Genomic DNA, 27,979 nt, shown 5'->3' with positions numbered 1-27,979 from the left:
GCAAGGAGCGGGAAGGATTTTAGTGGGTGCAGCTCAGCCACCCCAAGGGGAATCTGCCTTTTTTTTTGGGGGGGGGGGGGCAGCAGCAGGTTCCTCTTCCTTGAAGTCTCAGGAGGATGCTCAGAGCAGGGATGAGCCGCCCTGCCACCAGCCAGCCCCTTCCAAGCACCGTAAGGCAGAAAAATAAAAATAGGAGAGGCAGACCCGTGCCCCATGGACCCTGCGCCCCCCCGGGACGGCTCCGGGAGAGCACGGCCCCCCCCCGGCCGCACACGCATCGGGTACTTTGCTCTGCACCTGCTCAGAGGCTACATCATCGTTTAATGGTACTAAAACCAGCATAATGAAGAAACATGCATAACGTCGAGGTTTTGTGGTTAACATGCACAAGCGCTGCACCGAGGAGCAGGTCCCGAGGGGGAAGGGAAGACCGGGGAGCTGTGCGTGTCCCCCCCGGCTCCGGCACGCGTTACAGCCGAACCCCAGCTATTCCTGGAGCCGCTTACGCGCAGCGGGGTGGAGGCTGCGGCTCATCGAAAAATGAAATATTCACACCTCGAGCTCCCTCGACGCGAGCACCAAGTGCAGCCTTCCCCGAGGGCACGGAGAGCCAGCCGGCTCTCCTAGGGATGGATGTTCGTGGATTTTTCCGCTCCCAGCCGATGCCGGAGCCGTGGGTTGTCTTGGCACCCCAAGGGGAGCAGAGGCATGTTTTTACGGGGCTGGGCTCAGTGCAAGCAAGCCCCGGGCCAGCGGGGAGGAGAGCGGTAGCCGCGATAAGCCTCCCTCCTCCTGCATGCACCACCTTAACTTCTTTCCTAAAGAAAAAAGGAAGAATTAAAAAGGAAATAAGGGCCGTGGTTTCTACCCGCTGTTGTCTGCGCTGTGCAGGCGCCGAGGCTGCGGGACGCCGTCCTTCTGGAGCCTCGGGTGAGGACGATGCTCTGCTCCCGCGCCCCGGCGAGCGGGTAACCCCGGCACCTCGTTTCTTTTGCACCTCATTTGTGGTTGGTTTTTGGTTTTTTGGGGTTTATTTTTTCCCCCCCTCGCACATAGGTGGGTGTAAAAGCCGCCTGGGCAGAATAACCTTGATGCAGAGGGGAAGGGGGTCGGCTGCAGAGGGGCTGCGGCGGGGGGTGTCACCCGGAGCTCCCGTTACACGCCTGCCTCCAGGGCTAGCGCTTTCGGGCGGAGGATGCCGAGCAGGTACCATCGCCGTCAGGGAAGCCGCCCCGGCTGCTGCCTCCCCTAAAATTCATAGGCGGAGACGAAGACGGTGATTTTGGACACGTGCTTGGCCTGGAAGACGCGATCCAGGTACTCGGACATGTCCACGTCCACCTGGATGGTCTGGGGACCCTTGAGGCTCTGCACCAGGATGAGCTCCCCGGTCTGCCGATCCGAACGCTGCATCACGAAGTGGCCGCGGTTGTTGCCCCCCACGATGCCGAAGCGCAGGCTGTCGGGTCCCGGCCGGCCGGGCGCCGCCGCCGTGGCCATGCGGAAGAGCGGGGTGGGCGTCAGCAGGTTGGACGGCAGGGGAAGGTAGTGGAAGGAGATGGTTTTGGGTGCTTGGTGGCACGACCGGCTCTCCATCGGGCAGGGGTTGCGCTCGCATTGGCTGCGAAGGCAAAAGCAGAGAGGGGGGGGGAGGTTTCCAGGGAACCCCGGGGATGCGGCATCCCTGTCCCCCCCCCTCGCTGCCATTGGACCCATGCGGATGCTATGCGTGTGTTTCGGGGACCCGGCGCCCAAAAAAACCCGAAGCAGGGACAGGTTCCGCACCCCGCCGCACTTACAAGGGTGATGTTTTGACGTAGGTGACGTTGCCGGCGGGCTGGGGGCACTGGGGGCTGACGCACTGGAAGCCCCCCCCCGTGTTGATGCAGGTGGTCCCCCTCGTGCAGTTGTCCTGGGACAGGGCGCACTCGTCGATGTCTGCAAAACAGGGGCGGGCAGCGGGTCGAGCTCACCGCAGACCCCAAACCGACCCCATGCGGGGGCTCCTTTTGGTGGAAAGAGCACCTTGAAATGGGTCGAACATCAAATGGGATCCAAAAAGTAGGGGAGCGTGGCTGAGAACACCTCAACTGCCCGAAATCCCGTTCTGCGCCTGCTCTCCTCTCCCCGATCTCTGCCCTGGGCCAGCGAGGGTTAACGGCCCTGCTCTCACTGCAGGAGGGCAGTTCATTTTCCTACCTTTCCGCTAAGTTGTTTGAAAACACCAGCTCTTTTTATTTACTAAACACCTATGTAACCACTGGCAATAAAATCAGGAGCTTTGACTGCGGATATTTGGTGGGAGCACTAGCAAGATCCGAGGAAACGGGCAGAAATCGGGGAGAAAACGTGAACTGCAATAATCAACGCTTTATAGCACACAAAAAATCCCTGTTTTTCAGGAAGAGACTTTCACAGGAGCGGTTCTGGCCACCCACCATCCCTGCCCGCTGCCGTTCCGCTTCGCTCTCGACCCGCACCCCAACTCCCCTGTTTTTGGAAGACAAGCTGCCGGCCTCCGAGCTGACCCCTCACCGCCTAATTCTTGGTTTTTTAAACATTATTTGCGTTTCTCGTTGGGGACATCCCGTTCACAGGGGACAGCTCCACCTCCACTCCCGGGCTCTTTTTCGGTGGGGTGCAGCCCCAAAGCATGGCACGGGGTTGCCAGCGCTTGAACCCCCATGGTTTTCCACCCAACTCCGCACCCAACCCGGGAACCACCTCTCTGTGCGAACCCGAGGAGATTTCTGCGTGCGGAAACGCTTGCAAAAAAGGAGAAAAAAGGAAAAAAAAAAAAAAAAAAGAATAAAAAGCAATTGTGCAACATGGGAAAAGCGGTAAACCCGCGGGTTTCCAGCCCCTCCTCACCTTCGCAGCTCTTGCCGTCGCCCAGGAGGACGTACCCGCCGGGGCAGGCGCAGCGGTAGGAGCCGGGGAGGTTGACGCAGGCGTGGGCGCAGAGCCGGGGACCCCCCTCCCGCTTGTACACCTCGCACTCGTTGAGGTCTGCGGAGAGACGAGGGGAGCGGGTGCACGGCCGAGACCCCGCAGCGCACCCCGCCGCCGTCGTGTGTCCGTGTGTCCCCCTCCCCGGCGCGGCTCACCCTGGCAGAGGCCGTTGGCGGCCGTGCCGCTCATGTGGAAGCCGGGTTCGCAGCTGCAGTGCTGGGTCCGGTCGATCTGGGCGCAGCGGGGCTGGCGGCTGAACGCCGGGTCGTCCGTCACGCTCCAGGCGGGGGGAGCTGGCGTGGGGATACACACACACACACACACACACACACGCGTGGCGGGATGGGGTTCGAAATGAGGTGGGGTGTTAAAATGTGCCTGGAGGGTGGCGGGTCGCCCACCCCGGCCGGCGAGGGGGTCACCCACCCGTCTGTGCCTGGTACTGGCAGGTGGCCCCGGTCCACTGCTGGGGGCAGAGGCACTTGTACTGGTTCAGCCCCTCCAGGCACGTCCCGCCGTTCTGGCAGGGGCTGCTCGAGCACTCGCTGATCTCTGCAAAAGGGGGGGGGGGGAGAAAAGCAGCAGCCACATTTAATTTTACTTTATTTTGGGAAGCAAGCCACGGGAACACCGCACGCACCGGGCCGCTTTGGTACCCCACGGCACATCGTAACCATTTATTTTGCCAAACTCAGACGCTCTGCTTCCGATGCTGCGGCGCTGCCCTGGGGCGAAGGTTTGCTACGACGCAGGGAGCCGTCGTAGGACTGATGCTTTTCCCCCTCATCTCCGCTGCCGAGCTGCACGCGAGGCTCCGGCTGCAATTCCCAGCTTCCCTTGAGGATGAGAATCCCCAAATCACCGGCACCCATGGGATGTTGGCTAGCTGGGCCTCGGGGACAGCTGCCATACCTCCCTGTTTGGTGCACCCCAACGTGTTTAAATAAACCCAAATTGCATCCCGCTCTCGCAAACGACGTCTGCGGGCAGACACGGGCACGAAGCAGCCCCGCGGCCGCGCGCCCCGGAGCGGTACCTGCGCAACGGGGCTCCTGCCCGCTCCAGGTGCCGTTGGCCTGGCACGTCCGTGTGCTGGAGCCCAGGAGCTGGAAGCCCGGGTCGCAGGTGAAGTGAACCTCGTGCTCCACCAAATACTTGCTGCCAAACTTCTTCCCGTCCGCGGGGGCTTGCGGGGCAGGGCAGGAGGCTGCGAGAGCACCGTGGGGAAGGGGGGTCAGTATGCGGGTGGGAGCTTTGGGGAAGCGCCAACTTACCTTTCCTGTCCCCAACTCTACCGCGGTTCACCCGAGACCTCCTCTTTAACCGTTGTTCTCCTCAAATCTTGGCCTGCTGAGGGTCATCGGGACCATCCAGCCCCACAGCGAAAGCCCAGCGGGGATGCTGGGGCCGAGCAGCGCTGGCCAGGGGGCTGGTGGCATTCCTGCCACCCCGCTCACAGCCCCAGCGCAGGACCGCGGCTCTTTTCCCGGAGACGTGGTTTGCCAGCCCGCTCGCCCGCGGTGCTTTGCCAGGAGCTCTCTGCTTTGCAGCTAAGGGCTTTCGAGCCTCCCCACGACTTACCAGGCTGGAGAAGCGCTCGAATTCACAAGCACGGATTACCAACACGGGAACAGGTACCTCCATCCCTGGAGATGCCCAAACCTCCACGCGGCCTGGCCCTGAGCATCCCGACCTGCCCACCCCAGCACCCTCCGAGGCCACAAGAGCAGCCGATGGGACCCGAGGAGGACTCACCGGCCGGCGGCTCGGGGGTGGCTTTGGCCAGGGAGGCGTGCAGGGTGCTCAGCCGGCTTTTCATCACGCGGAGGCCCTCGGCGAAGCGCGTCTCCTGCCCCTTCAGCAGCTGCTGCATCTGCCGGATGGCGGCCAGGAGCTGCTGCCTGCTGAGGCAGGTCTGCGGGGACGGGGCGGCCGCTCAGCGGGGGGGACATCGCTCCGGCCCCCGCGCTGCCGCGCCAGCCGGCACCCAACCCGCCGCACGCAGCCTACCCCGGCCGCGGGAGGGTGCTCGTGCAGGAGCATCAAAGGTCCCCTGAGATATCTGATTTTCTTTTTTTTTTGCCCCCATTTACCGAGATGCAGGAGGGTTTTTAAGCCTTTGCAAGAAGTCCTTAGCTCAGGCGCGCTCTCCTACGTCTAAACGGGTAAGGCAGCGCTACAAGCAGGGCTGTAATCACTTTGTTAGCCCTGGGAGAGATGCCATAACTCATGTTTCATCCTGCTGGAGCTAGAGCCCTGTCCCACTTCCACATTACAAAATAAGAGGAAAACAGCTGTCTTGTGAGTTCTGCCGGGGCCAGGAACACTGGTGGGACTCCTGCCTGCAAACCGATCGCTACCACGGGACTGACTCATGCGGGAGATGGGCATCGTTATTATAGCTTTCCTGCGGAACTGACTTAACACCGAAGAAAAAGAGCAAGAGTTGAGCAAAGCCAAGCCAGTTTTAGAGCCCAGAGGTTGGCAGAGCGCGTGGGGGGAGAGAGCGCACAGGGTCTGGTCCGGCTGGCACGAGGCGGGGGGCAAACGAGTGGAGCTGCTGGGCACCGGCCCACCTGGCCCAAGGGATTTCTTCCCCCCCCCCCCGCCCCAGCCACGCTGTGCAGGGGGTGAAGTTATTCTCCTTTCCAAAAAGCTTCTGGGGGGTTACAAAGGAGAAATAAAATAAAAGCCGGGCCAAGCAGCGTGCTGTCCTCCGCTTCCCTTGGTGCGGTTTTGGGGGGTCGCGGGCTGCCGGAGGGGACGAGCTGGTCTGTGTCTGCAGCTCTGGGGTGCCCCGCGCCGAGACGGAGGGAGGCAAAAGCAAATCGATGCCTGGCACGTAGCTCGCTTTAATAAACAGCTCTTTGTTAGGGCTGGGGTTAACTTCGAGAGCCAGCGTGAGCTCCCCGCGGGATGCTGAACCCTGGCAAACCCGCGCTCCCCCGTACAGCCGGGAGCATTCCTCGCCCCGGTGACTTCAGGTGCGGGGTGAGCGGGGAAAAAAGAGCCCCGCAGCAAGCGGGCCCGGTTTAAGCCCGGTTTAAGCCCCCCCCGAGCTTTGCCCACCTGTTTGCCCCGGGCCAGGGCAGCTCTGCACAGCCGGGCACAGCGCACCGCCGCCGGACACGTTCCCCCGCCTCCCCCAAGAGCCTTTCCGAGGGGCCCCCCCCCGGGTGTCCCCCCCCTCCCCGGGTGTGTCCCCCCTCCCCTCCTGCTCACCTGGGGCGCCGGCGCCGCCGGGAGCAGCAGCGGCAGCAGCGGCAGCAGCAGCAGCAGCGGGAGGCGGCACCGCGCTCCCGGCATGGTCCGGCGGCCGGCGCGGCTCTCGTCCGCCGAGGAAGGGCTCTCCCGGGCGCCGGCAGCCGCCTCTCCCCGCCCCGGCTGCGGGCGAGTTCTCCCTCCCACGCCGCCCCCGCCCCACGCGCGGCCGCGCTTCCCCGTGGAGCGGGACGCGGCGCTCGCTTCTCCCCCCCCGCACCCCCGTTCCCCCCTGCCCCGGTGGGGAGGACGGTGCTTCCCCGTTCCCCGGGGCCCCGGGTGTCCCCCCGGTTCTCTCCCCGGCTTTTTCGGAGCGGGACGGGGGGATGCTGCGGGCATCCCGGCCGCCAACCGCCGCATCCCCCCGGGACGCGTCTCAGCGCTCTGTCCCGCTTCCAGCATCCCCCGGCGTGTCCCCAGGCCACGCGTGTCACCACCCCGCACAGCCCCCCGCAAAGCAAACGCCCAGCGCCCCCGGCACGATGCTGCCCCGCTCCCGGAGGGGTTTCTGCAGAAAAGCTGCTGCTGACGCTGCCGGTACCGGCGAGCACCGTGCAGGGGCTCACCGCCAGCCCCCAGCTCCGGCTGGGCCGGCACCCCCTTCCCCAGCCCCTGCACCCCTTTCCCCAGCCCCTGCACCCCTTTCCGCAGCCCCTGCACCCCCTTTTCCAGCCCCTGCACACCTCTTCTCAGTGCCTGCACCCCTTTCCCCAGCCCCGCACCCCTTTCCCCAGCCCCTGCACCCCTTCCCCAGCCGTGTATCCCCTTCTCAAGCCCTGCACCCCCTTCTCAGCCCTGTACCCCCTTCCCCAGCCCCTGCACCCCTTCCCCAGCCCCTGCAAACCCTTTTCCAGCACCCCCTTCCCCAGCCCCTGCACCCCCTCCCAGCCCCTGCCCCCCCTCCCCAGCCCCTGCACCCCCTCCCAGCCCCTGCACCCCATTTCCCAGCCCCTGCCCCCCCTCCCAGCCCCTGCACCCCTCTCCCCAGCCCCTGCACCCCCCTCCCAGGCCCTGCCCCCCCTCCCCAGCCCCTGCACCCCTCTCCCCAGCCCCTGCCCCCCCTCCCCAGCCCCTGCACCCCCTCCCAGCCCCTGCACCCCATTTCCCAGCCCCTGCCCCCCCTCCCAGCCCCTGCACCCCTCTCCCCAGCCCCTGCACCCCCTCCCCAGCCCCTGCACCCCCTCCCAGCCCCTGCACCCCCTCCCCGCCCCTGCCCCCCCGCAGGAGAGGCGGCAGCCGGCCGGGCGGTGCGCGGGGTCCCGGCTCCATCTGCTGGGCACGGCGGGGGCGGCCGGTTGCTGCAGAGCAGGAGCAGAAATCCCCCTCAAGCGGAGAGGGGGCCGTCGCGGGGGCTGCTCCATCCCTCCCGGGGCCCCCCCCCGGTTGCCACCGGCCCGATGGCTTCCACGGCCGGCACGGCTGGAAACCTGCTGGCTGCGAGAAGGGGATTTCGAAGCAGCCGCCGTTCCTGCCCGCGCTCCGCTGGTGATGGTCCGTGGGGACGTCGCGCAGCGTGAAATCCCCCAGCGGGCTGCGTAGCGGGGGGCCCAGACCGTCCGTAGGATTGCCCATCGCAAAAGCCACCAGAAATGGTGAAAAAGGGGGGGGGGGGGGGGGGGAAGAAAAAAAAAAAAAGAAAAAAAAAAAGGCCGCCCAAGACCAGACGCACCCTCGCCGTTGGGTGCTGGCGCAACCCGGACGGCGGGAAGCCAACCCTACGCAGGGCGGCACGGGGGGAGCTCGCCTGCACCCACCACGTGCCCCCCGCCTCCGCACCGTCCGTCCTGGCCGTGCTGGTACCCCGGGGGGGCAGGGGCTGCCCCGTACCCGTGAGCCTGCGCAGCTCAAACACCAAAGCCTCCCAGTACACAAAAACCAGTGGCAGCATGGAATGACGACCCCCCACCAGGACTTCAGCCCAGAGCTCCCGGGAAGGGCCGGATTCCGCCATGAAAATAACGCAGGAAAAAATACAACAGGCGATTGTTTATTAAAATATACCCTCTCTGTCCTTTTCACCCATTTACACCCAGCAGGCTCCCCCCGTCCCCCCAGCCCTTTTCACAGCAGCACCTCGGAGTCCTCCACGCCGCTATCGGCACGCGGCAGCCCCGGCGCGAGCGAGCCACCGGCGGGCAAGGTGCTGGCCCTGGTCCACGCCGAGCCCTCGCCGGCCGCCCCCTCGGGCAGCAGTGGGACGTAAGCCTCCTCCGCCGGGCCGCCGAGCTGCTCCTCCAGGACGTACCTCGTCCCCCATGGTTCGTCGTGGTGGACATCCACGGCCACCAGCGCCGCCTCCGCTCCGGGAGAGCAAGGTTTGGCAACGTCCCCGGGGTCCAAATCAGAGTCCGCTTGGGGGAAGCCTGAATCCTGGGTGGAATCCGGGCTCTCCTCGGGCAGGCTGGTGTTGATGTAGATGACGTCCCCGGAGCCCCTGACGGTGGGCAGGTTTTCCAGCACCTTCTCCAGGTGGACTTTCAGCTGTGAGAACGTCGGGCGGGCGGCAGGGTCGGTTCTCCAGCACGCAGACATTATTTCGTACCTGGGAATCGGGAGAGGAGCGTGGTTATCGCAGAGGACGTTGGAGGCGCTGGGCTACGGGATGCTTCGCTCCAAACTGGGGCAAGCCCTGAGCTGCGCCAGAGAAAAACTCAGCAAGAAATACTCGGGAGAAAAACCCTCGCTGAGTGTATCCCGGCCAAAAGCAGCACGCTGAGCTGCTCAGAAACTCAGCAAAGTTTTGAGGTTTCTACATTTTCATTTTGCAGATTCACAGATTTTAGGCATCAAGGACCCCAAGTAACTAGAGTGGGGCAGAGAAGAGCATCACCAGCCAAGAGCTTCTGGCCAAAACTCTCCTAATAAAAATAAATAAATAAGTAAAAGACTCAAAAGTCCGATTCCTCCACCACAAACTGCAGAGGGCACTGCTCCTGTCCCCGCAGCGCCAGCGAGGTGACCTCGGCACTTTCTCCCGGGGTATCCCTGGGGATTTCTGTGCGCCACTTCGCCTGGAGTTGAGGAGATGCTCTTTCCTCCCTGGGTGACGCGCCGCTCTGGGAGCTGGCTTTTACTAGGCACGTCGAAACTCGGGAGATTACGCAAATATTAAAGGGCTTGAAGTTTTTGTTTATGGGACACTTTCATTTAAATTTTGACCCCCCCGTTATTCTGGGCAGCTCTCTCTGAGAGCTAACCTCCGTGTGTGCTTGTGTAAGCTCCCTGCCTGCCGACCCCCAGGGAAGAAAGGGTTAAATCCTTGCCTTTTTTTTTTTTTTTTAAATCCAGTCTTTAATAACTTTTGTTTCTGGGGACCGTGGGAGAACCGGAGGGGGGTGAGCGGGAAGGTGCCTCCCTCCCCGTTACAGACCTGTCTTACTCCGCTCCGAGAGGCAGCAACCACCTCAGCTCGGGGCACGGGCTGCGTTTGCGGACGGACAGAGAGCAAACGGGCCGCGCTACGGCCCCGGGGGACAGCGTTACAACACTCACAGCTCATCCAAGCAGCCCTCGGGCTTTTTCAGACGCTGTCCGTGGAAGAGGTACTCGTAGATCTCGTGGTTCTGCACCCCTGGGTAGGGCGTCATCCCTCGGGTCGCTATCTCCCACATGGTAACGCCGAACGCCCACTGCGAGGACAAAGGGAAAGCGCGCTGAAAGGCCGGTGCCGCGAGGACTGAATGAGTCTTTTCACGGGGAAAGGTCACTGCCCAGCGCCCGCCGGGCCCTCGCACAATGCCGAGTTGTCGCTCCGGTCCTGCCCTCCCCGGAATTGGAAATAAGAAGCAACGGCACCCAAAAGGCGAGCGGCCCACTCAGTAAACCTATTCCAGGACGGGCGGCAAAAGGTCAGCGCGTCCCGTTACCGGCAGCCTCCCGCTCCTCCGGCTTCCAGGGTACGAGAACAACGGCAGCAAAGCGCGGCGGCAAGGGCGGACGACTCGACCCAGGCACCGGCCCCCAGCTCTCGCCTCCCGCCGCCCGGCCGCCCGGCCACGGGGACCTACCACGTCGCTCTTGGTGGTGTAGACGCGGTCAGCCAGGGACTCGATGGCGATCCACTTCACCGGCATTTTTGCTATTCGGCCCTGACGGTAGTAGTCACCGCTGTAAATCTTCTTCGACAAACCGAAGTCTGCCACGCACACCGTCATGTCGTCCCGTAACCTGTCAGGCGGCAACAGGGATGACGGGATAGAAAAGCTTGACGTGCCAAATTCTGAAGCAGAAACCTGCGGTTTAGCTTTTTTCCCACGTCTCTCAAGAGGGAAGGAGGTTTTACTGAAGGAAGCCAAGTTGTGCTGTAAAACCGGAGCGCTTCCACTGGTGTGCACCTACCCAGGACGAAGCAGAGCAAAACAAACTCACATGCAGTTTCGAGCTGCCAAATCCCTGTGGAGAAAGTGCCGACCGCTCAGATACTCCATCCCCAGGGCGATATCCACCATGAACTTCACCAGCGTCTGCAGGGGCACGAACTGGGAAGGGAAGGTGCGGGTTAGACGGCGCAAGCCCGCTGGGAAGCACGGGGCCCTCCGCTCCCCGGGCTCGTTACCTGGGCGGCCATCTCCAGGCGGGAGCGAAGCAGGAAGCTGTGCAGGTCACCGTATTTCATGAACGGGAGGATCACCATGGGCTTGGGGACCTGCTGGGAGCTCAGCTCGATGCACACGCCTGGAAAACATGGCCAGGTTGCACAGCCCCGTGGGCAAGGCACCACGATCCCCCCGCAGACGTCCGTGCGGGACCCGAGCGCTCCCCGCTCCGGCTCCCGGCCCGAATCCCAGCTGGACGGCGGGGAGCGACAGCCCGTACCTAGGAGCTTGATGACATTGGGATGGTCAAAGTCCTTCATGCACGCCGCTTCGCTGAGGAACTCCTCGATCTCCCTCTGGGAGAAATTATCCACTGGGAAGCAGAGAAAAAGGACGAGGTTTAAAACCCCAAGAGCTTTAACACCCCAAATCACCGCCGACCTTCCCACCGGGACGTCTCTGCCACCCTTGGCCATCTGAGCGGGGTGCCCCTTCCTGACCGGCACCGGGAGCTGTGACGGAGAGGCCAGCATCCCCGCAAAAGGTGCCAGGACGCCGAGAGAGCACCACCTGGGATGGGCAGCGCTGGGGACCAACGCCATCCAGTTCCGCGAGGCCAGGGTGACGACTTACGCTTCATGGTCTTCACAGCCACCTTCTGCGGGGTGCCTTCGGGCTGGCTGAGACGCCCCTCCATCACTGACCCGAACTCCCCTGCGCCACGGGAAAGGAGTAAGCACGTTAGCCGAAGCCCCGCTATGACACCGAGGATCTGAAACGCTCTAAGACGGAGACCTTGGCCCCAAAAGGCTACGGGGGGAGGCTCGTGTCTCGTCAGCGGCAGAAGGAGGACGTGAAGCCAGCGGTCCCGGCACTCGGTCACCTTGACCCACCGTCTCCCCCCCCACCCCTGGACCTGGCGTCTCCCCCCCACCCCAGCCCCTGCCCCGCGTGTCCGGCCCCAGCACTCACCCTCTCCCAGGACCTTCCCCAGGCTGAGGGCGTTTCTGTCCACCACGACGTCCTGCAGCTTCTGCTGGAGCTCGCTGCTGACGCCCAGGCTGCCCACTGCCGGAGAGGGGGACAGAAGCTGAGGTCACCTCCGACCTGCAGACGTGTCGCTGCAGCGATATCCTCGTCAAGCTCCTCGCAGAGCGATAAAAAAATGCACTTACGCGTAAGCTCGACGGCTCTCCGGCAGTAGGACTTCTTGGCCGTGTATTTCACTACCAGCTCCGAGCTGTTCCTGCTGAAAGCGTTCCTGGCGGGACAGAAACACACGCTGCTGGGCCACGTGCGGCCGCTTGTCCTCCGACGAAGGAATCGCCCGCTGCAGGGGCGGTAGCAAAGTAAAGGAGGAAACAGGCACATTTCGCGCTAATCTTTTTCATTTCCTTCTTACTGGATCGGTGCCGTTGCTTGCAACGGCCGAGCAAAACAGCCGCTTGATAAACAAGGCTGATCTGTCACGGCGCGAGTCACAGAGGGGTTTCGGGGAGGAAACGGGATACTCATTTCCTACTCAGGGAGCAGCCTGTTCCGGTAGGAATCCGGTGCCCAGACCTACCGCCTCCCAAAGCTGTCCCTTCCCTGACCCGCCGCGCAGGTCCAGCGTGCCGATGCTGTCGGCACGTGCGACCCCCACCCTCTAGCCAAAAAGAAACCAAAGGGAGCTCACGCCCCAACGGCGGGATGGCCGTGCTGCTGGGACCTGCCATGCAACCCCTCCGCTGCGGGGCCAGGTCCGGGGAACAAAAGCACCGCGGGCGCTCAGGACCTCCCGGGGAGGGAGCATCGTGAGGAAAGAGCGACAGCGCTACACCGGTTAGGAAAGGGATCCCAGCTTCCAAACTGGGACGGGGGTGAGGCTATCAGGGCAGGTGGGACTCCTTCACCAGCTCAATCGAAGCGATGCTCCTCCGAAGGAGTTCATTATACCCCGTGCCCAGTTTGGCAGCGGACGCCCGAGTGATGGCGTTGGTAAGAAAAGCGGCCAGCGCCGCAATTGTTTAACAAAACCAGTAGCGCCGGGCGGTTAAACGCCACTGAGAAAGTCACGAGGGTGAGTGAGTAGCGTTGGCTTATTGTAGCGGAAAACAGCCCTTTGTGCACAGAATTCCAACGCCGGTCCAGAATTCCGGCAGCAGTCCCTCTGCCTGGTGGGGCTGGTGCCACCCTTAGCACCCTTAGCATCCCTAGCACCCTTAGCACCCCTAGCACCCTTAGCACCCTTAGCATCCCCAGCACCCTTAGCACCCCTAGCACCCTTAGCACCCTTAGCATCCCTAGCACCCTTAGCATCCCTAGCACCCTTAGCATCGGACCGTGTCTCTAGGGTATATTACACATCTCTGCCCTCTCGCCTCTGCGCCAAAACGCTGAGGCCACCCTCCCGTACCGAGCTGCACGAGTTTACTTCCCTTTAAAAATAGGAATCGTAAGCGAAAGGTGAACCGCTGGGCTAAGGGAGGGAGGGGAAGTACCGTCGCTGCAGCAAAAATCCCACTCAGCCCCTCACCACGGGCAGAAAACCCGCCATTTGTGGGAATGACGTCAGGACCGGGGGCAGCAGCCTTCTCCCCGCGTCCAGCCCGGGCCGCCGGCCACCCGCCCTGCCCGCCCGTGCCCCCACGCGCCCGCCACCTGCCCAGCTCGCGGCCACCTCCCCAAGCCCCCTTCCCTTCAGCTCACCCGTATTTCGTTTCGACGCATCGTTTCTGGATGACCACGGACAAGCAGAGGATCAGCCCGACGGCGACCGTCCCGCAGATAAAGCCCAGGGCTACGATAAAGGAGTCCGTGTTCCCGGCGGCTGGGGTCGAAGAGGGGGCTGAGGTTATTAATCCTGAGAAAATATCTCATTAATGGAGGCGGCGACGGCGTCAGCCGGCAGCACCCAGGGGCTGGGGGAGGATTTCCAAGGCCAGCAACGGCCAGGGGAGAAGAAGGGTGCCAGGACCGAGGTTGCATGCGGAGAGCAAAGCCTCTCCTGGCCACCAAAGCGCGCTGAAGGTCCCTGACTCTCGGCCCGCAGCCTGGCTGCCGGGGAAAGCACCTGAAGGAGGACGGGGGGATGAGGAAAACACGCCCTGCGCCTTCTTACCGCTGCCAGGGATGAAGACCTCCACCGGGCTGCTGAAAGGTCCCACTCCCCCCTTGGTGACGGCAGCCACGCGGATGGAGCAGGTGGCGTTGGTGGCCACCACGGGCAGGACGGCCACGCTGGCGTTCCGCCGGGCTTCGGCGGAGACGTTCTGCTGGAGAGAGGAAGGGAAGAAAAGCTTGGGCTGGGGGAGACAGCGGCGGAGGGGGGAAACCCCGGCGATTTATTGAGAACCGTCCCCTGGTCACACTCCTGCGTCGCTTTGCTTTCACGAGCCCAGAGGAAACGCAGCCCCAAGCCCTTTACAGGGAATAGCAGCCCTGCCTGCCGGAGCCAGATGGGCCCTGGGAAGGAGCTGAGCAGCGCTTCCCGGTCCGAACCGTCGCTCTTCGCGTGTCGACGGCAGCGGGACCGGCAGCCCGAGCCGGAGGAGAGGTGGGAAAGCCGGGAAGGAGGGAAGGTGTTTCGTGCGCTGGTGGTAACGCGGATTCTGCCCCCCCCACCCCCCCAAGCCTTCACAGTGGTCAGCCTGGCCGGCCGAGGCTCGCACCCCGACGCCTGCGGCTCATGCCGGGCAGCCCCGCCAGCCTCGGCGCCCTGCGACCGCTCCAGGCCGCGGCGCTCCTGGCTTGGTCGCTCCAGTGCCCTGCCACAGAAAGCAGATCTTAGGGCAGATATTTGCTGACTGTGGTTTTTGTGTCAAGCTAACGCTATTTCCAAGGGGGGGGGGGTGTGTTTCCTCGCCCGGTAACGTGGCGGGAGGCAGTGTGCTCCGTGGCACGGACCTTTTTCCTCGGTGAAGACACAAGTGAGTCTTTCCCTGCAAATTCCCTGTCCTTTCCTGGTCGCCTTCAGCTCAGAAAGTGCCTGCTGCTGCTCTCCGCTGACCCCCAGCTGCAAAACAGCTGCCCAGGGGTGTGCAAAACATCTGGCAGGCTGCTGCGGGCCGGCAGAGCCCGGCTCCTCGCCCCGGCCGAACATCGCGCGGCCGAGCAAAAGCAGCAGCCGAGGGGTCACGGTGGGCGAGGAGGAGGAAATCGGAGCTGCCCGCAGGGAACCGGTTTCTGCTCGCCGTCATAAAAAAGCCACAGAAATGGAAACGGCGAAACACACCCCGGCCCCGGGAGCGTGCCCGTGCCATCGGGCAGTGGCGCGAGCCGATACCCGCTGCTGCGTTCCTCCCGCCCCCCGTGCCGACGGCATCCTTCGGCGGGGACGCGCGCGAGCTCCTTTCCCGACCGCCAGCCGCGAACCGCACCGGGATCCCGTCGTACGGCAGACGGCTCCGCTGTGTCGTCTGAGGACAAGAGCCCGGCCGATATCAAACAGACCGTGGAGAGCACGAGCGTGCCGGCAACGCGGACAGAACTGCCAAAGTTAATGGGTTTTGCTGAGTCTTGTGGTAGTTGAGGAATTTTTTCACGTCCCGGCTCCGGCAGCCTTGGCTCAGACAAGAACTGCTGGTTTAAGAATAAAATCAACTTTTTTTGGAAGTCTTTTGCAATAGTTTCTAGGCTGGCTGACACAGAAATACAGGACCCCCCGCCCCGGGGGGGCCTTTCTCGTGCTGGGCTCCTTAACCCCAGGGTTATTTTGGGGCATTTCATATTTAGCCTGTCCAGGGCCAAAACTCAGAGACTTTATTCCAGAGAAATCAGAGCTCCGCTTGACGGCCAGCACGTTGTTCTCGCACGTCCGACTGTCCGTCCATCGGCTCCGGAGACCCTTGGGGGTGCGCAGGAGAACGGGGCACGGCACCAGCCCACGGCGCTCGGCGGGAAGGTTACGGCACAGGCTCCAGCCGTTCTCGTGCCTCTTTATTTCTGCGACAGCCCTTATAAAAAGACGTGCAGGCTCCCGGCCTCGGCTGGCTCCGACGCGCGGTTTCGCCTTCCATAAAACCCAGAGGCCGACGAAACGAATCGGCGACGAACGCAACGGGGTCTGCAAAAGGCCGAGGTCCCGCCTGAACTCACCCCCCCACCGGAAGCATTTTTGGAGCCTCCTGCAAGCCAGAGTTAATGAGAACAGGAACCCAAGCAGCAATTTCACCCCATAAGCATTTGACTGGGGAAATGTATAAAAAACAACAACAAAAGACCGTGTCCCAGGGCTTAAAGGGCAAGTCCCGGTTTTGGCTTTCTGCTGGAGAGATGACAAATATGTCAGCATTTTTTTTTTTTTTTTCTTTTTTTGCATGCTAGTCACAAGACCTTAATATTGTTCCCCTGACTTCATTCAGCCTGGATCTATACACGCTCTTTTTCAGAGGGGCAAAAGGAGAACAGAAAATGCAACATCCTACAAAAAATAGGGTGTGAGTCACTTTTTCCACACCGGGTTCAGGCTGTCAGTGCCTCTCTGTGCTTTCAGCCCGGGACGGAGGAAGACCAAACCACAGCACAATTATCCAGAGGTTCCGACCACTGGCAGAGCCTGGACGGGACGCTCTTCTGCTGAGATGAGCCAGGATGGCTCGAGAGGTCAGGCCAACCTCGCCCCAGCCAATTCCTGAAGGCTACTTCCCAAATCCTGGGAAAGGCAAGCAGGGTTGTGCCGGATGACTTCACACGCTCACAGACAGGTCCCTAGCCCCAAAGTGTTCCTTGAGCGATGAAACTCTTTGTGGATGAGTTAACGCACGGAATAAATCCCATCTGAGCAAGGAACGACTCAAAGCCCAGGGAACAAATTCTCCCCACCGCCTTGGGATTGACTCCATTGCTGAAAGAGCCAAGAGACGCTGCCAAACCTGGAGTGCCACTCCAAAGGCCACACCAAAGACTGTCAGAAGAGCATCTCGCTTCTATTTGTGAGAAGAGGAGCCATGGCAGCAAACCTCTGGTCTCCTTCAAGCAGAACCGCTCCTTGCCAACATTAATGACTTAGGGCATTACCATGAGTTGCATAAACACATGAGAAGGAGACCGCTTGTATTAAAGAAGCCCAGATGAAGGACAAGACAGCAGACGAAAAAGCTCGGAAGGAATACATGAAAGCACCAAGACCAAACTGGACATCCCTGCTTGATGCCTGCTGGGATTTTTTCTAGGCTTTATCCATTCTTCCATTTATCCATTCTTCCCCACGACTTACCAACCCCTTGGAGTTCTGCCACCTGTACCAGATGTGGTAGCCCTGCAGTTCCCCGTGGATCCTCCCCAGGGGCGGCTTCACCCATCGGATCTCCAGGGAGGAGCTGGACTCATTAAACGACACCGTGACGTTCAGCGGAGGGGTGGTCGGAGCTGCGGGAATCGAAGAGAAAGAAGATGAGGGGAGACGGGTGGGTGGGTGCAGGGACATGGTAGGCTGATGGAAAATGAGCTGTAGCTCAACCAGAAAGCACACGGTGTTTCCTACAGCCTTTAATTTTTCCAGCAGGTGACCACCCGTGGGCAAATTCCCTTCCCCCACTCAACAGAGTCGAGATGTCCCACCCCGTAAGCAACCATGACTCCGGACCAGCATCTCATCCGGAGAGTCCTGCTCAACGCCCAGCGGCACGAGCGAGGCGGGGAAACCCTTCTCGGTCTTCGCTACTCGTTTCCTACCTCCCTCCGTGGTGCTGGCGGTTATCCAGGGGCTAAACGCCGACCAGCCGACTTCGTTCCTGCAGGACACGCAGATGTTATACGCTGCCATGGGCTCCAGCTGCTGGATACGATACACGTGGGGAGGCACCGAGGTCTCGAAGAGCAGAAGCGAGACGTTGCTTCGTGGAACAGCTTCCTCGACCTTAATTGAAAAATCAGCCCACAAACAGGGATTAGTCAGCAGCAACCTGCAGGGTGAGACGCGCGGCAGGAATTTTACGTCCGTAAACAGGATCCGGAGCCCTGCCTCTCTCCGAACGCCGGCAGGACCGTGTTCCCGCAGGCTGGCTCGTCTCCACGAGCGGAAAGCTGATGGCAGCCCCTCCCCGGGGCCCGCAAGAAAGGGTTGCGCTGGGGGCACGGCAGAGATGCGTGACATCGCCATCGCTGCGGGAAGGAGGAGGGAGGGATGGTTTGCTCTATCCCTCTGGCTCGGGGCTAAAGGAGCACCCAATAACGTTACCAGGCAGCGAGTCCCAAACCAACAAAGGGAAGTCCTTTTTCGTGCAACACATCATTAGACCGCAGAACTTATCACCATGAGATGCTGCGGGACTAATCACAGACCTCGTCAGACTCCGTCCTTACACTCAGCAGCACGGATGAATTCCGCGTACTAAACCCAAGTCACGCTTTTCACGCAAAGAGGAATTGCTTTCTCCCCAAGGGGCTGGCTGCTGAGCACCCATGCGGCTGCCCGCACAGCCCCCGCAGCTCTCTGGAAAGCATCTCATTTCGTGGGAAGCACCACGAGAGCGGCCCGGGCCGGGATGGTGGGAGGAAAGAGGGAAGAGCAAGAATGAGGGATGCCAGTGCAGGACAGTTAGCTCGGAAAACAAGCCACGGGACGTGTCTCAGCGTGAACCACAAGCAGAAAGTCATACAGCGCTCTCAAAAGCCTCCCCGTGTGGTTCTGGGGTGGCAGGAGACCTGCCCTTCTGCTTAAGCAACAAGAGTAGCCCCCTGAGTAGACCAGGATGCTCAGGGTGGTCTCAACATCAACACCAGCAGCATTTTCCAGCCAAAATGAAAGAAAATAGCCCTCAGCCTCGTAAAGCTGAGAAGGGCCCCAGGCCACGGCTAGACGCTTTGAGGGAGGCGAGCGGTGATCAGGTCAGCGTGCAAGCCGCTCCCGAAAGCACCGCTGGGACTGGCTGTTCTCCTGAGCATCCAGCCCAGCGCAGCTATCTCGATCCTCAGCTCGTCTTCCGGAGAGAGTCCCTCAAATGGATGTATTTTAAAAAAAAAAAAAAAATTACAAAAAAAAAAATCAGGCTTTTTGCAAACTGAAATGGTTTGAGCTCGGCAGGTGTGACAGCGACAGCTTCCCTTTTCAACACCAGGGTGCTCTGAAATGAGTCGCTTGGTCGGTGGGCCGCGCCACCCAAGCGAAGGGGTTATCAAAGGGGACAGGAGCAAAAAGGCTTAGTCACAGCTGTGTTTTTGCCAGAAATCACGTCTTGTTTTCCAATTTGAAAGGCCATTTCCTAACGACAGACCGTGAATGTTAAGTCATAGGAAATTCCTTGGCTCTCCACCCCGCGTCCCAGGCTCCAGCTGGAAGGCAGCAGAGGACGTGGCGCTAATATTAGCTCTGCTACCTTTCCTCCCTGTAACTCCTTTCACTTTTACCTGGCTTCAAACACCGCCTCTCCCCACGCGTCATCTCAGCCGGAGGACAGATTAGCCAGTATAAAAACCATATCCACACAAGAGCGAGCAATGGGCTTCAACGGTGAAACCCAGCAACATCCCGGATGGGCGACTCCGGTGGCTCCTTCCAAGCCTCCCGTCCACCCCGGCGGTGCTCCGGCTGCCCCCGCTCCCGGCGCTTGGGGACCCTGCTCGCTGCTCAGCTTGGGCTACTCAACATCACGCCACCACAAATTCCCCAGCCGCCCGGACCGCAGGCTGCGGGAGGGACAGCATGCCAGCTTCCCCTTTCAAAGCCGCTGGGAAAGTCCCATTTAATTTTCCAAAACCGACAGCCCGCTCAAATCCGTGCGGTTCATACCGAACAACTCTGATTTCCACCTGCCTCGGAGCATCCGTGTGAGGGCGCGTTGCAGGGATGAGGAGGGTTACGGATGCTTACCTGGACGCTGCAGCTGTTCAAGGCGGAGAACGCATCAAAGCCCGGCACCCAGGATATCACGATCCCATGGGCCGTTCTGTTGAGGACGCGCACATCGGCGGGAGCGGATGGTATTCCTGCAGGGAGAAGCCGAGGGCAGTCAGCTGGAGGTCTAGGGGTGGCACATCTGGCTTCCCCCGGCAGCTCCCGGGGCTCGGTCCGGCTGGGCACGAACCCCGGGTACTGCCCTGGCTACAGCCGCTCTCCGTGTCCCACGGGTGTTCCAGCCCGCTGGGCAGGGAAGCAGAAAAAAGTCATTTGCAGGACTATTTTGACCACGTTCTATATTTGTGAGCGCTCTGGGTTGCCTAGAGGCAATGACATATTTTTGGGGAACACCTTCCTCAAATTGCCGGAGCGGCTTCTATCGGGAACGTCGAGAATTTCCGCCGTTTCCTATGGAAAATCGTGAGCACCGACCTGGTCGTGAAGGAAGGAAAAGAGTGATACGGCCCTTCCGAAACCCGCTCCGGGGCTGACGGTTCTGCTTTCAAATGTGCTTTTTGGTGCTTCCTCCCACAGCGGCGACACTGGGATGACAGAACCGCACATGCTACTACATGTGTCCCGCTGGATTTTTCAATATAGCTTTAAAACAGGGCAAAGTAAGTCTGGGAGTCCTAGGGACATCTCCTTCAGCTCCTGTGGAGTGACTGCTGGGAAAGGGGGAGATCAGGACAGCTCGTGGACAGGGAAAGCGGGCACGACGTCCCCTCTTACCTTTCACGTTGACCTGCCCCGGGTTGGAGGCGGTCAGCCCCTTGCTGTTGTGAGCTTCGCAGCTGAACAGCGCCGTTTCGTTGAGCCCTGCGGGAGGAAAACCAAGGACCTGGTCACTGGACCTGCACAAAAACGCCCGAATCACACCACCTCTCTCCACCTGCTGCTCACAGAAAACCCTTGCGGCTTTCTTTCTTGCACTGTTGCTTTTTTTTTTTTTTTTTTGCCTTTTTTTCTTTTTTTCCCCCCAGCAACAGAAAAGACCTTTTATTTCGCACTCATCGCTTCCCTCCGTGGCGCTTCTGCGCCGACTGCCCGGGGGTGACCCCCCACGATCCGGCTCACCCACCTTCCGCGCTGCGAGCACGCGCGTGCCGTCAGCGACGAGACCGGGCACAGCAGGCGGGACCGTACGTTTCTACGGCACCGTTGCACAACCTCCTGAGTAAGCAGTTGTTTTTGCGTTCAAAAAGGGAAAGGCAGAAAGCAGAAGAGCCCACCACCACGGCTGGAATCAGATGACTTATTGCTTTTCGAAGATTGCTCAAATCTCCCAGCGGGTAAGCGAGAACGACTGCTTTTGGGGGCCACTGGAAATACCCAAGTGCGGACGGCTGGTTGTTTCCCCTGGGGTGCTGGCGCGGCCGGCGCGAGACGAACCCGGGCACCAACACCGCTCATGGATTTTCGCCTCACGCAGGGCTGTCCCTCCCTGGGCACGCCGCTGCAAGGCGAAGGGCTCGCCACGGCGCACCGGAGGTGCCGAGCGTTTGCTCCCACCGGCAGCAGCGCCTCTCGCTGCGACGGGGCTCCCGGGCCTGGACGGGGAATGTTCGAATGACCCGACCTGGCGTACGCCAGCCGGATGCAAGAACATCCAAGAGGAATGAGTCACTCCTTCCGGCTTTCGCTGCCTTTTAAAGCCTGCCTTCGGACACCGAGACGAGGCAGTTATAGTCTGGCTGCTAATTAGCTAGTGGAATCAAGAAATCCCTCCTCTCTTTTGCCTCTGCAGCAAAACCCCGCTGGGTTTTACATTAACGAAGGACTTTTTTCTCCCTGTGCCCCACCAGGCTGGCAGAGAGACACACGGCGGGGGCCAAGCCAAGGTCTCCCAGAGACACGCAGAGGGGGCCACCAGCAAAGCAGCCCGTACGAGCAGCAGCGCGCTTGTCGGCACGGCCGCCGGCTGGAGGAAAAATCTGCTTCTCGCTTAGGGAAGAGTGGTTTGAGCTGCGCGGCTCACCTGGCACGGTCAGGACCGACGGGGAGATGTGGGGCTTCTCGTTGACTCGGACGTTGTTGCGAAACCAGTAGATCTCCACAGGCTCTGGCGGGCCCACGGCTTGGCACGTGAGGTTGAAGGGACTGTTCTTGGTGACATTCAGCTTCTCGGGCTGACGGATGAAGTGCGGGAGTCCTGCACAAAGACGAGCAGAGAAGCAGGGGATTCAGAGAGCCTGGCAACACAGCCCCATCACAAACCCCAGACTGTCCCGCCCAGCTCCAGCAACAAGCCCCTTCCCAACCACGACTCCCCGTTTCTGGATGACGGCTTCCAGCTCCCGGAACACCGTCCCCGGAGCTGTCGCTCAGCCAGGGCGCAATGCTCCACACCTCCGGCATGTCCACCACCCTCCTCCAGCATCACCTTCCAGCTGCACCAAGATGGGATCCGACACCACTTCCGTGCCAGAGACGTTGAGTTTGCAGACGTAGGAGCCGTTATCCGAGCGCTGGGCGGCATGGATGCTGCAGAGAGAGCAGAGACCATGGCAGGGCTCTGGTGGGGAGCCTTGCCCCGCGGGAGGACACGGCAATACTGCCAGCCCGGGGGTGGGTTTCCATCGGTACCGACCACCCCGCAGCGCCCGACGGGCAGAAGCTGGGCTTGCAAAGCCAGGCTTTGGGGGCTAGGGAGGGTCTCTCCATCCTAGCCCCAGTCCCAAGGTCCTGCTAGCCATCTGGGAGCCAACGCTCCAGGCACCAGTTACCTGAAGGTGGAGGTGATTGCCACCTCCTCCTCGTCGGAGACCTCGAACTGGCTGGGGGTGATGCGGTCCAGCATGTGCAGCTCCTTCCCGTCCTTCCACAAGGAAATGCTCGGGGTCTCCAGCCTGACCAGCAGCTGAGGTACTTTGATGGAGCAATTAAACATGATGTCCTTGTGCTCGTTAATCACAATGTGTCGCACCGTGGGGTTAAACTTAATTTGTCTTAGAGAGCTGGCTGCGGGCTCCTCCCGGGGCTGCTCCGTGCTCGGGTCAGGCCAGCGACCGACCACGCTTCGCTCGGGGCGGTGGGACTCTGCCAACAGGTACGGCTTTGGATCTCCATTTCGCTCAGCACCACCTGCAAGAGAAGACTTCGGTTTTGCTGCCGCCAGCCAGCGAGTGCCCCCTTCCAAAACCCTGCAAAGCCCTACTCCTTCCATTCATAATTAAAGGCAATTCGTTTACAGATGCTTCAAAAACTCAAAATCTCCAGGAGACCTCTCACAAGAGCCTCGAGGAGGAAACACGGAGCCGGGGGGCTGCCCCAAGACTGACTACGTACAAGCAGCCCCTCAAAAAAGAAACCCCACCTTTTTAAACCAAACCGGAGCAGCCCGGGCTAAAGAAAGTGCTCGGCCGCTTCTGTTTTGGCAGGGGAGAGGCAGGAGCTATTTCTGCTGCATCGCACCCCCAGGACTGGAATACAAAAGGATGCCTGGGCAGGAGGAATTTGGGACTTCACTCCAGTAAAGCCCTCGAGCCTCATCTCAAGGGTTTCCAGCCGGGGCAGAGCGGGAGCCCCCGGCGGGGATTTTTCTGCTTTTAGGCTCTTTGGCGGTGACGCTGGTCCCTTCCCAGGACGGGGTGAGCTGCTCCCAAAGAGGGAGACGCTCTCTGAGTCACCCGCAAACACTTCTGCTAAGCTAAGTGCCTCCACCGAGCTGCTTTTTTGCCGGAAAACAGCTGCAGACAGATGTAGAAATGCCTTCAGACAGTGTGTAGGAGCTGCCTGCTGTGGACTGTCGTTCTCCCAGGGTCTTTTCCCAGACATTTTTCCCAAGGGAAGGCTCTGCACCAGCTCTCTCTGAGGGCTTCGTGCCCCCACCTACAAATCGCCCAACATACCCCGTAACGGCGTTTTCCCCCTCCCTCCCAGCGCTCCCCATCCCAGCCGCGAACAAGGCGAAGAGCAGCTCCACATAAAGCAATTCCCCCCCCCAACAAGGAAACTGTGTACTTTTGAAAAGAGAAAATCTAGACAATATACCACAAGTAGATGCTTTTACTAAGACCGTTTCCGAGCTCCCTGAGGCTCTCACAGGCAGACGGAAATCCCAAGCAGAGTGGTAAATCTCCCTTGCTGCTTTCAGGGAGAAAAGGCATCGGGCCAGACAGGAATTTCAGCTAAATTAATTTGCCTCTTCCAAAAAAAAAACCCCAAACCAAACCCTATTCACAATTTAAAATACGGTACCGCAGGTAGAAAGCACAGCCTTTTTATTTAGCTGGAGTTCAGCTGAGTTTGTTTTGAGGCAGGTCTTAGTCCTCCAACATCAAACGACGAGTTTTTAAAGCTACGTCATTACTATTGTGAGTAATGGGGCATGAGCCTAGTGCGCTTTCCCGAGAGCCAAGAAACACAACCTAATTCTGAGGCTGGATATATTCCTTTGCTAAATTGCTCACTATTTTTAACCCTCGAGAAATGCTACTTCCAGACAGAAATTTGAGAAGGGTTTTTAAGTTCTGCCCGGGCTGGTGGTGTAGAGGAAAGCGAGCGCAAGGCTCTCCCTGGCTCTCACGCAAAACAATGCGTTTCCCTTTTAGGAAAAAAAAAAAAAAAAAAAAGACAAGACCCTAAGCTTTTCCAACCTGCTTCCTAAGCTTTACCATCCCAACACAAACAAAGGCCGTGTGACCGCAGCAAAATGCAGCCGACTGCTATTTACTTGCGGGCCGGGTCACCAGCTCTAAAAAGATTTGCCAAATGCAAACAAGCCGGCGACCCCAAATCCGCTTCCCTCCCCTGCTCTTCCCGGAGGTTACCCAGGCTGGAGCCGCTCGCTGCCTGGCACAATCCAACCTCAAACAGCTGTTTTCACGCTCCATTGCGAAGCTTTCCAGCTCTGGCCGGAGCAGCTCCCGCGGCGAGGACCCCCGGGCGGGCAGGATACGGGTGCGTATCCCGTATTCGGTCCTTGCCCCTGGCAAGCGCTCTGCCCGGGCCAGGGTGATTTCTGCTCGCCTGCAGCTCGCCCCGGGCTGCTTCAAGTTAAAAGGCAAAGGTGATCTTAGCCTCGTTTTCTACACCGGTGAAGTGGGAAGAGGTGTTTGCTGGCCCAGGAATGAAATACTTTCCTCTCTGACTCATGTGACGACAGGCATTTCTCGTATCTAGCGCTGCCTTTGGGTACCCCTTCCATCCCCAGCTGTTTGGGAGGTGGATATCTTCACGGCATCTTCGAAGGGTGGCGGGACGCTAAGCGATTTGCTTAGCCTGGCTCTAAAAGCCCACGTCAGAGCCGAGGAGCTGAAAGCCGGCGTGCCTGCGTGGGTGCCCGCCGCACCGCAGCAGCTCCCCTCGCTTACCGCAGCTTGGCCTGAGGGAAAAGCTGGCGTGGAAATAAATCCACTTGCAAGTACGTGCTGCTCCCCTGGAACACCTGGGATCACGGCAAAACTAAAGCGCTAGCGAAGACAGATCTTACAGTGCAGCCCGGCCAGGTCCCACGTGCCTTCTCCGTTACTGGCCTGGAGAACGGAGTTTTAACAAGAAAATCAGCCCGCTGTTAGGGGCAACGTGCTTCATCACAGAGGAAGAAAAAAAAAAGCAGGGAGCTGCACACCCCACGGCCGCAAGAGCACGTCGTTCTGCTGCAGTCCCAGCGAGGGAGGTATCAGAACACAGCCCGGTCTGCCAAAACGCTCCCTGCGCCCCCAGCCCTGGATTTCCCATTACTGGAAGTCATTCACCTGCTGCCACCAGCTTTCTGCTCAGGCGCTTCCTGAGCGCAGCTTCGCTCTCGGACAGGGCAGGAGCGTGGCCTGACGAGGAATGAAGAGCCCCTGGGTCGCTGCCTGTGGGTTCCCTGCCTCCCCGTCCCCTGGGACCTGTCCGAACTGAATTTCCCCAGGGCCACACCTGACTTCCAAAGAGAACTCTCCGGGTTCAACCACCTTTCATACAAACCGGTCCGGGATTCCTGGTTAAATCCACGCTAAGCTCCCCTCAGTGCAGATTCCCGCTGTTACAGAGTCAAGGCTTTTAACTCCACCCTGCCCAAAGCAAACACGTTTGCTGAGAAGCCCATCCGCACGCCGAGCCCCCCAGCACCCCTGAGCACGGGCTATAAACCCCCAGCAGCTCCCGGCCTGCGACCAAACGTCGGGCAGCCCTGATGACGGCACGCTTTAAGTCCAAAACCGACTTTTGCCTCTTTGCGTTCCTTTTTGCAGGTAACGAAGCACGTGGGGCTGAAAAGCCAGCGGGCTGACAGCACCCCAAAGCGCATCCCTGCGCCCCAGTGCTTCTCGGTGACTTCTCCCCGGTTCGCGGCTAACGGGATAAACCCCAGACCCGCAGATCTGTCGCAGCTTTTGGTCCCTGCCTGCGGCGGTGCCATCGCATCCCCAGAGCGCCGGGACCGGAGCGCGGCGCCGTGTCCCGGGACAGCAGAGCCGGCTCGCTGGGGCCGGCGGAGATGTGCCGCCGCCAGGAACGAGCAGCAAACCCGCTGCTGCAGCCTCCCCGCCTCGCCAGGGTTTAAGCTCTGCCGAGGTCCGCGGGCCCAGCGAGCGGGAGAGGAGCGCGGGGGGACCGGCAGGGCGAAAGGAAGCACATCTGCAGGTAAAAGGCTCCCCCCTGCCCCGGGCCGAAGCCCCTCGCCGGACCCCCGACGCCCCCCCCGCGGCACCCGGGCTAGCCCTGGCATCCCCGGGCCGTCCCGGGCGCCCCTTGCCCGGCAGCCCCCCCCCCCCCCCGGGTTCCCCCGTCCTCCCCGCCCGGCGGCTCCCCGCGGACTCACCGGCCCCGCCGCGGGGCGGGCGCAGGGCCGCCAGCAGCGCCCAGAGCAGCGCCCATCGCCCGCCGCCCATCGCCCGCCGCCACCGGCACCGCCACCGCCACCGGCACCGGCACCGCTCCGCTCTGCTCCGCCGCGTCTCGGCGCCGCCAGCGCGCTGCCGCCCCGCCCCGGCCCGGCCCCGGCCCCGGCCCGCCTCCCGCCCGCGGGGCCCCGCTGTGGGGCGGGCACGGAGAGGGGCAGCGCCGGGGCTGCGGTCACCGCCACCTCCCCGCAAGCAGCACCGGGCTGGCCCGGCAGGTTCGCCCGGGCTTGGCCCCGGGTGCGATCGCTGCTGCTTAAGGGGAGAGCCCGTCTTTCCCTTCTCCACGGGTGGACAACTTGTTTGTGCGGGGGGGAGTGGATTTATCTCCGGGAGGGTGTTTGGGGCTGTCCTTGCATGCTCTGAAGACCAGCTCCTTTCCCCCCAGCCTCCCCTTCCTGCGGAGCCCCTCACCCAGAAGGTGGGCGACATCGCCGCTGTCTGGGGGACCAGGTACAGGACCCCGTGTTGCAGGGTAGGGAGGGCACGGTGGGCCGAAAGCACGGCTCCTTCTCGTTTGCCTGGGCCAGAACAGCGGGACAAGAGGGGACAGAGACAAAACCAAGCCACAACGAGAAAAGGAGGAAGACCCAAGTGAAACCAATGTGCGAAATAAGCCTTTTAATGTAAGGAGTGAAACAGAGCACGTCTCCCGATGGCACGGGAAGGAAACGAGGGAGTTTCTGGCTATTCAGAACCTGAGCCGAACGCTGGCCGTGCTTGAAGAGGTTTCAGACCAATCCATACTGAGGCCACCAGTGTTTCCCCCACTGCAGATGGGAAGGGACTGGGATTTGGGGGACTGGCAGCCAGTCTGACTTGACATGTATTTCTCTGCTGCGACCGTTCTGCTCCCTGCACATAAAATTCTCTGAAACTATGACCCAAGCGTACCTTTTTTTTCCTGGCAGCCTGCTATAGTCTTTCCAAAGCCTTGAAGTTAGGAAAGGAGATGTAAATTTTGTACGATTAGCGCTAGGTAAGCATCGGCACACAGTGGAAACGGAGATGGGGCGAGAAGACAGCTCTGTGCGGAAGCTGCTCGCTTCTGTTTGCGTGTAATTTATAAGAAGAGCTGGGAAGGGCAGTGCACTTCCTGGGTTGTTAGAAAGAAAAGAACCATACAAAATCCCGTTGGAAATCTTTTCCAATTGGGAGGAAAAAAGCACCTTAAGTTCAGTGAAAACAAGAACAAATGGCTCCCAGACTTCTTTCACTTGCAAAGCTGCTTATCCACTGCATACTCCCAGGCCCTGGTGACAGAGGTTGAATTTCCCCCCTCGCCGCCTCTCTCTCCAGACCAGCTTCTCACATCTTGAAGTGATCAGCAGCTAAGGAAGGGCGCGTGTTGCTGGAGGCCCGCATTAAAGGGGAGAAGAAAAATGTACCAAAGCCACTGCAGGAACACTGAGCATCTTCAGCGGTGCCTAAGAGCCAGCGCCTTCCGTGCAGCTCCAGCCGTGTCACTTTTTGGGTTTTCTCCAGATTTTGAGCGAATTCCCTGTGCATCCGACGTCACTCAGGGAGTAGGAGGAGACCCGGAGGGGGGACACAGGCATTTGTCGGTCTGTCTTTCCAGG

General features: G+C 60.7%; 2 protein-coding genes across 3 annotated transcripts; both read right to left on the bottom strand.

Annotated features, from left to right (window-relative positions):
- Positions 1 to 301: 301 nt before the first annotated feature.
- Positions 302 to 6,345, bottom strand: FBLN7 (fibulin 7). The gene is made up of 8 exons (XM_075749947.1): positions 6,175 to 6,345; positions 4,708 to 4,867; positions 3,989 to 4,159; positions 3,379 to 3,504; positions 3,108 to 3,245; positions 2,872 to 3,009; positions 1,800 to 1,938; positions 302 to 1,621 (listed from the first exon to the last, which is right to left on the bottom strand). Exons 1-8 carry the CDS (start codon positions 6,256 to 6,258, stop codon positions 1,249 to 1,251), a joined length of 1,329 nt encoding a protein of 442 aa, XP_075606062.1. The 5' UTR covers positions 6,259 to 6,345; the 3' UTR covers positions 302 to 1,248.
- Positions 6,346 to 8,180: 1,835 nt separating this feature from the next.
- MERTK (MER proto-oncogene, tyrosine kinase) lies at positions 8,181 to 26,481 on the bottom strand. Of its 2 annotated transcripts, none has more exons than XM_075749945.1 (19): positions 26,321 to 26,481; positions 22,296 to 22,653; positions 21,953 to 22,053; positions 21,548 to 21,721; positions 20,302 to 20,388; positions 19,543 to 19,658; positions 17,406 to 17,589; positions 16,948 to 17,099; positions 13,852 to 14,005; positions 13,440 to 13,593; positions 11,924 to 12,009; positions 11,721 to 11,816; positions 11,382 to 11,462; positions 11,029 to 11,121; positions 10,769 to 10,887; positions 10,582 to 10,691; positions 10,221 to 10,380; positions 9,706 to 9,842; positions 8,181 to 8,755 (listed from the first exon to the last, which is right to left on the bottom strand). In XM_075749945.1, the coding sequence occupies exons 1-19, from the start codon at positions 26,388 to 26,390 to the stop codon at positions 8,275 to 8,277; spliced, it is 2,913 nt and encodes a 970-aa protein (XP_075606060.1). In that variant the 5' UTR covers positions 26,391 to 26,481; the 3' UTR covers positions 8,181 to 8,274. The 2 variants fall into 2 exon arrangements, with proteins under 2 accessions (XP_075606060.1, XP_075606061.1); XM_075749946.1 differs by having other exon boundaries at positions 13,852 to 14,002.
- Between the last annotated feature and the right edge of the window lie 1,498 nt (positions 26,482 to 27,979).

Source organism: Balearica regulorum, chromosome 3, assembly GCF_011004875.1.
Source record: "Balearica regulorum gibbericeps isolate bBalReg1 chromosome 3, bBalReg1.pri, whole genome shotgun sequence".
Lineage (NCBI taxonomy): Eukaryota > Metazoa > Chordata > Aves > Gruiformes > Gruidae > Balearica > Balearica regulorum.
This window is presented reverse-complemented; position numbering and strand designations above follow the sequence as displayed.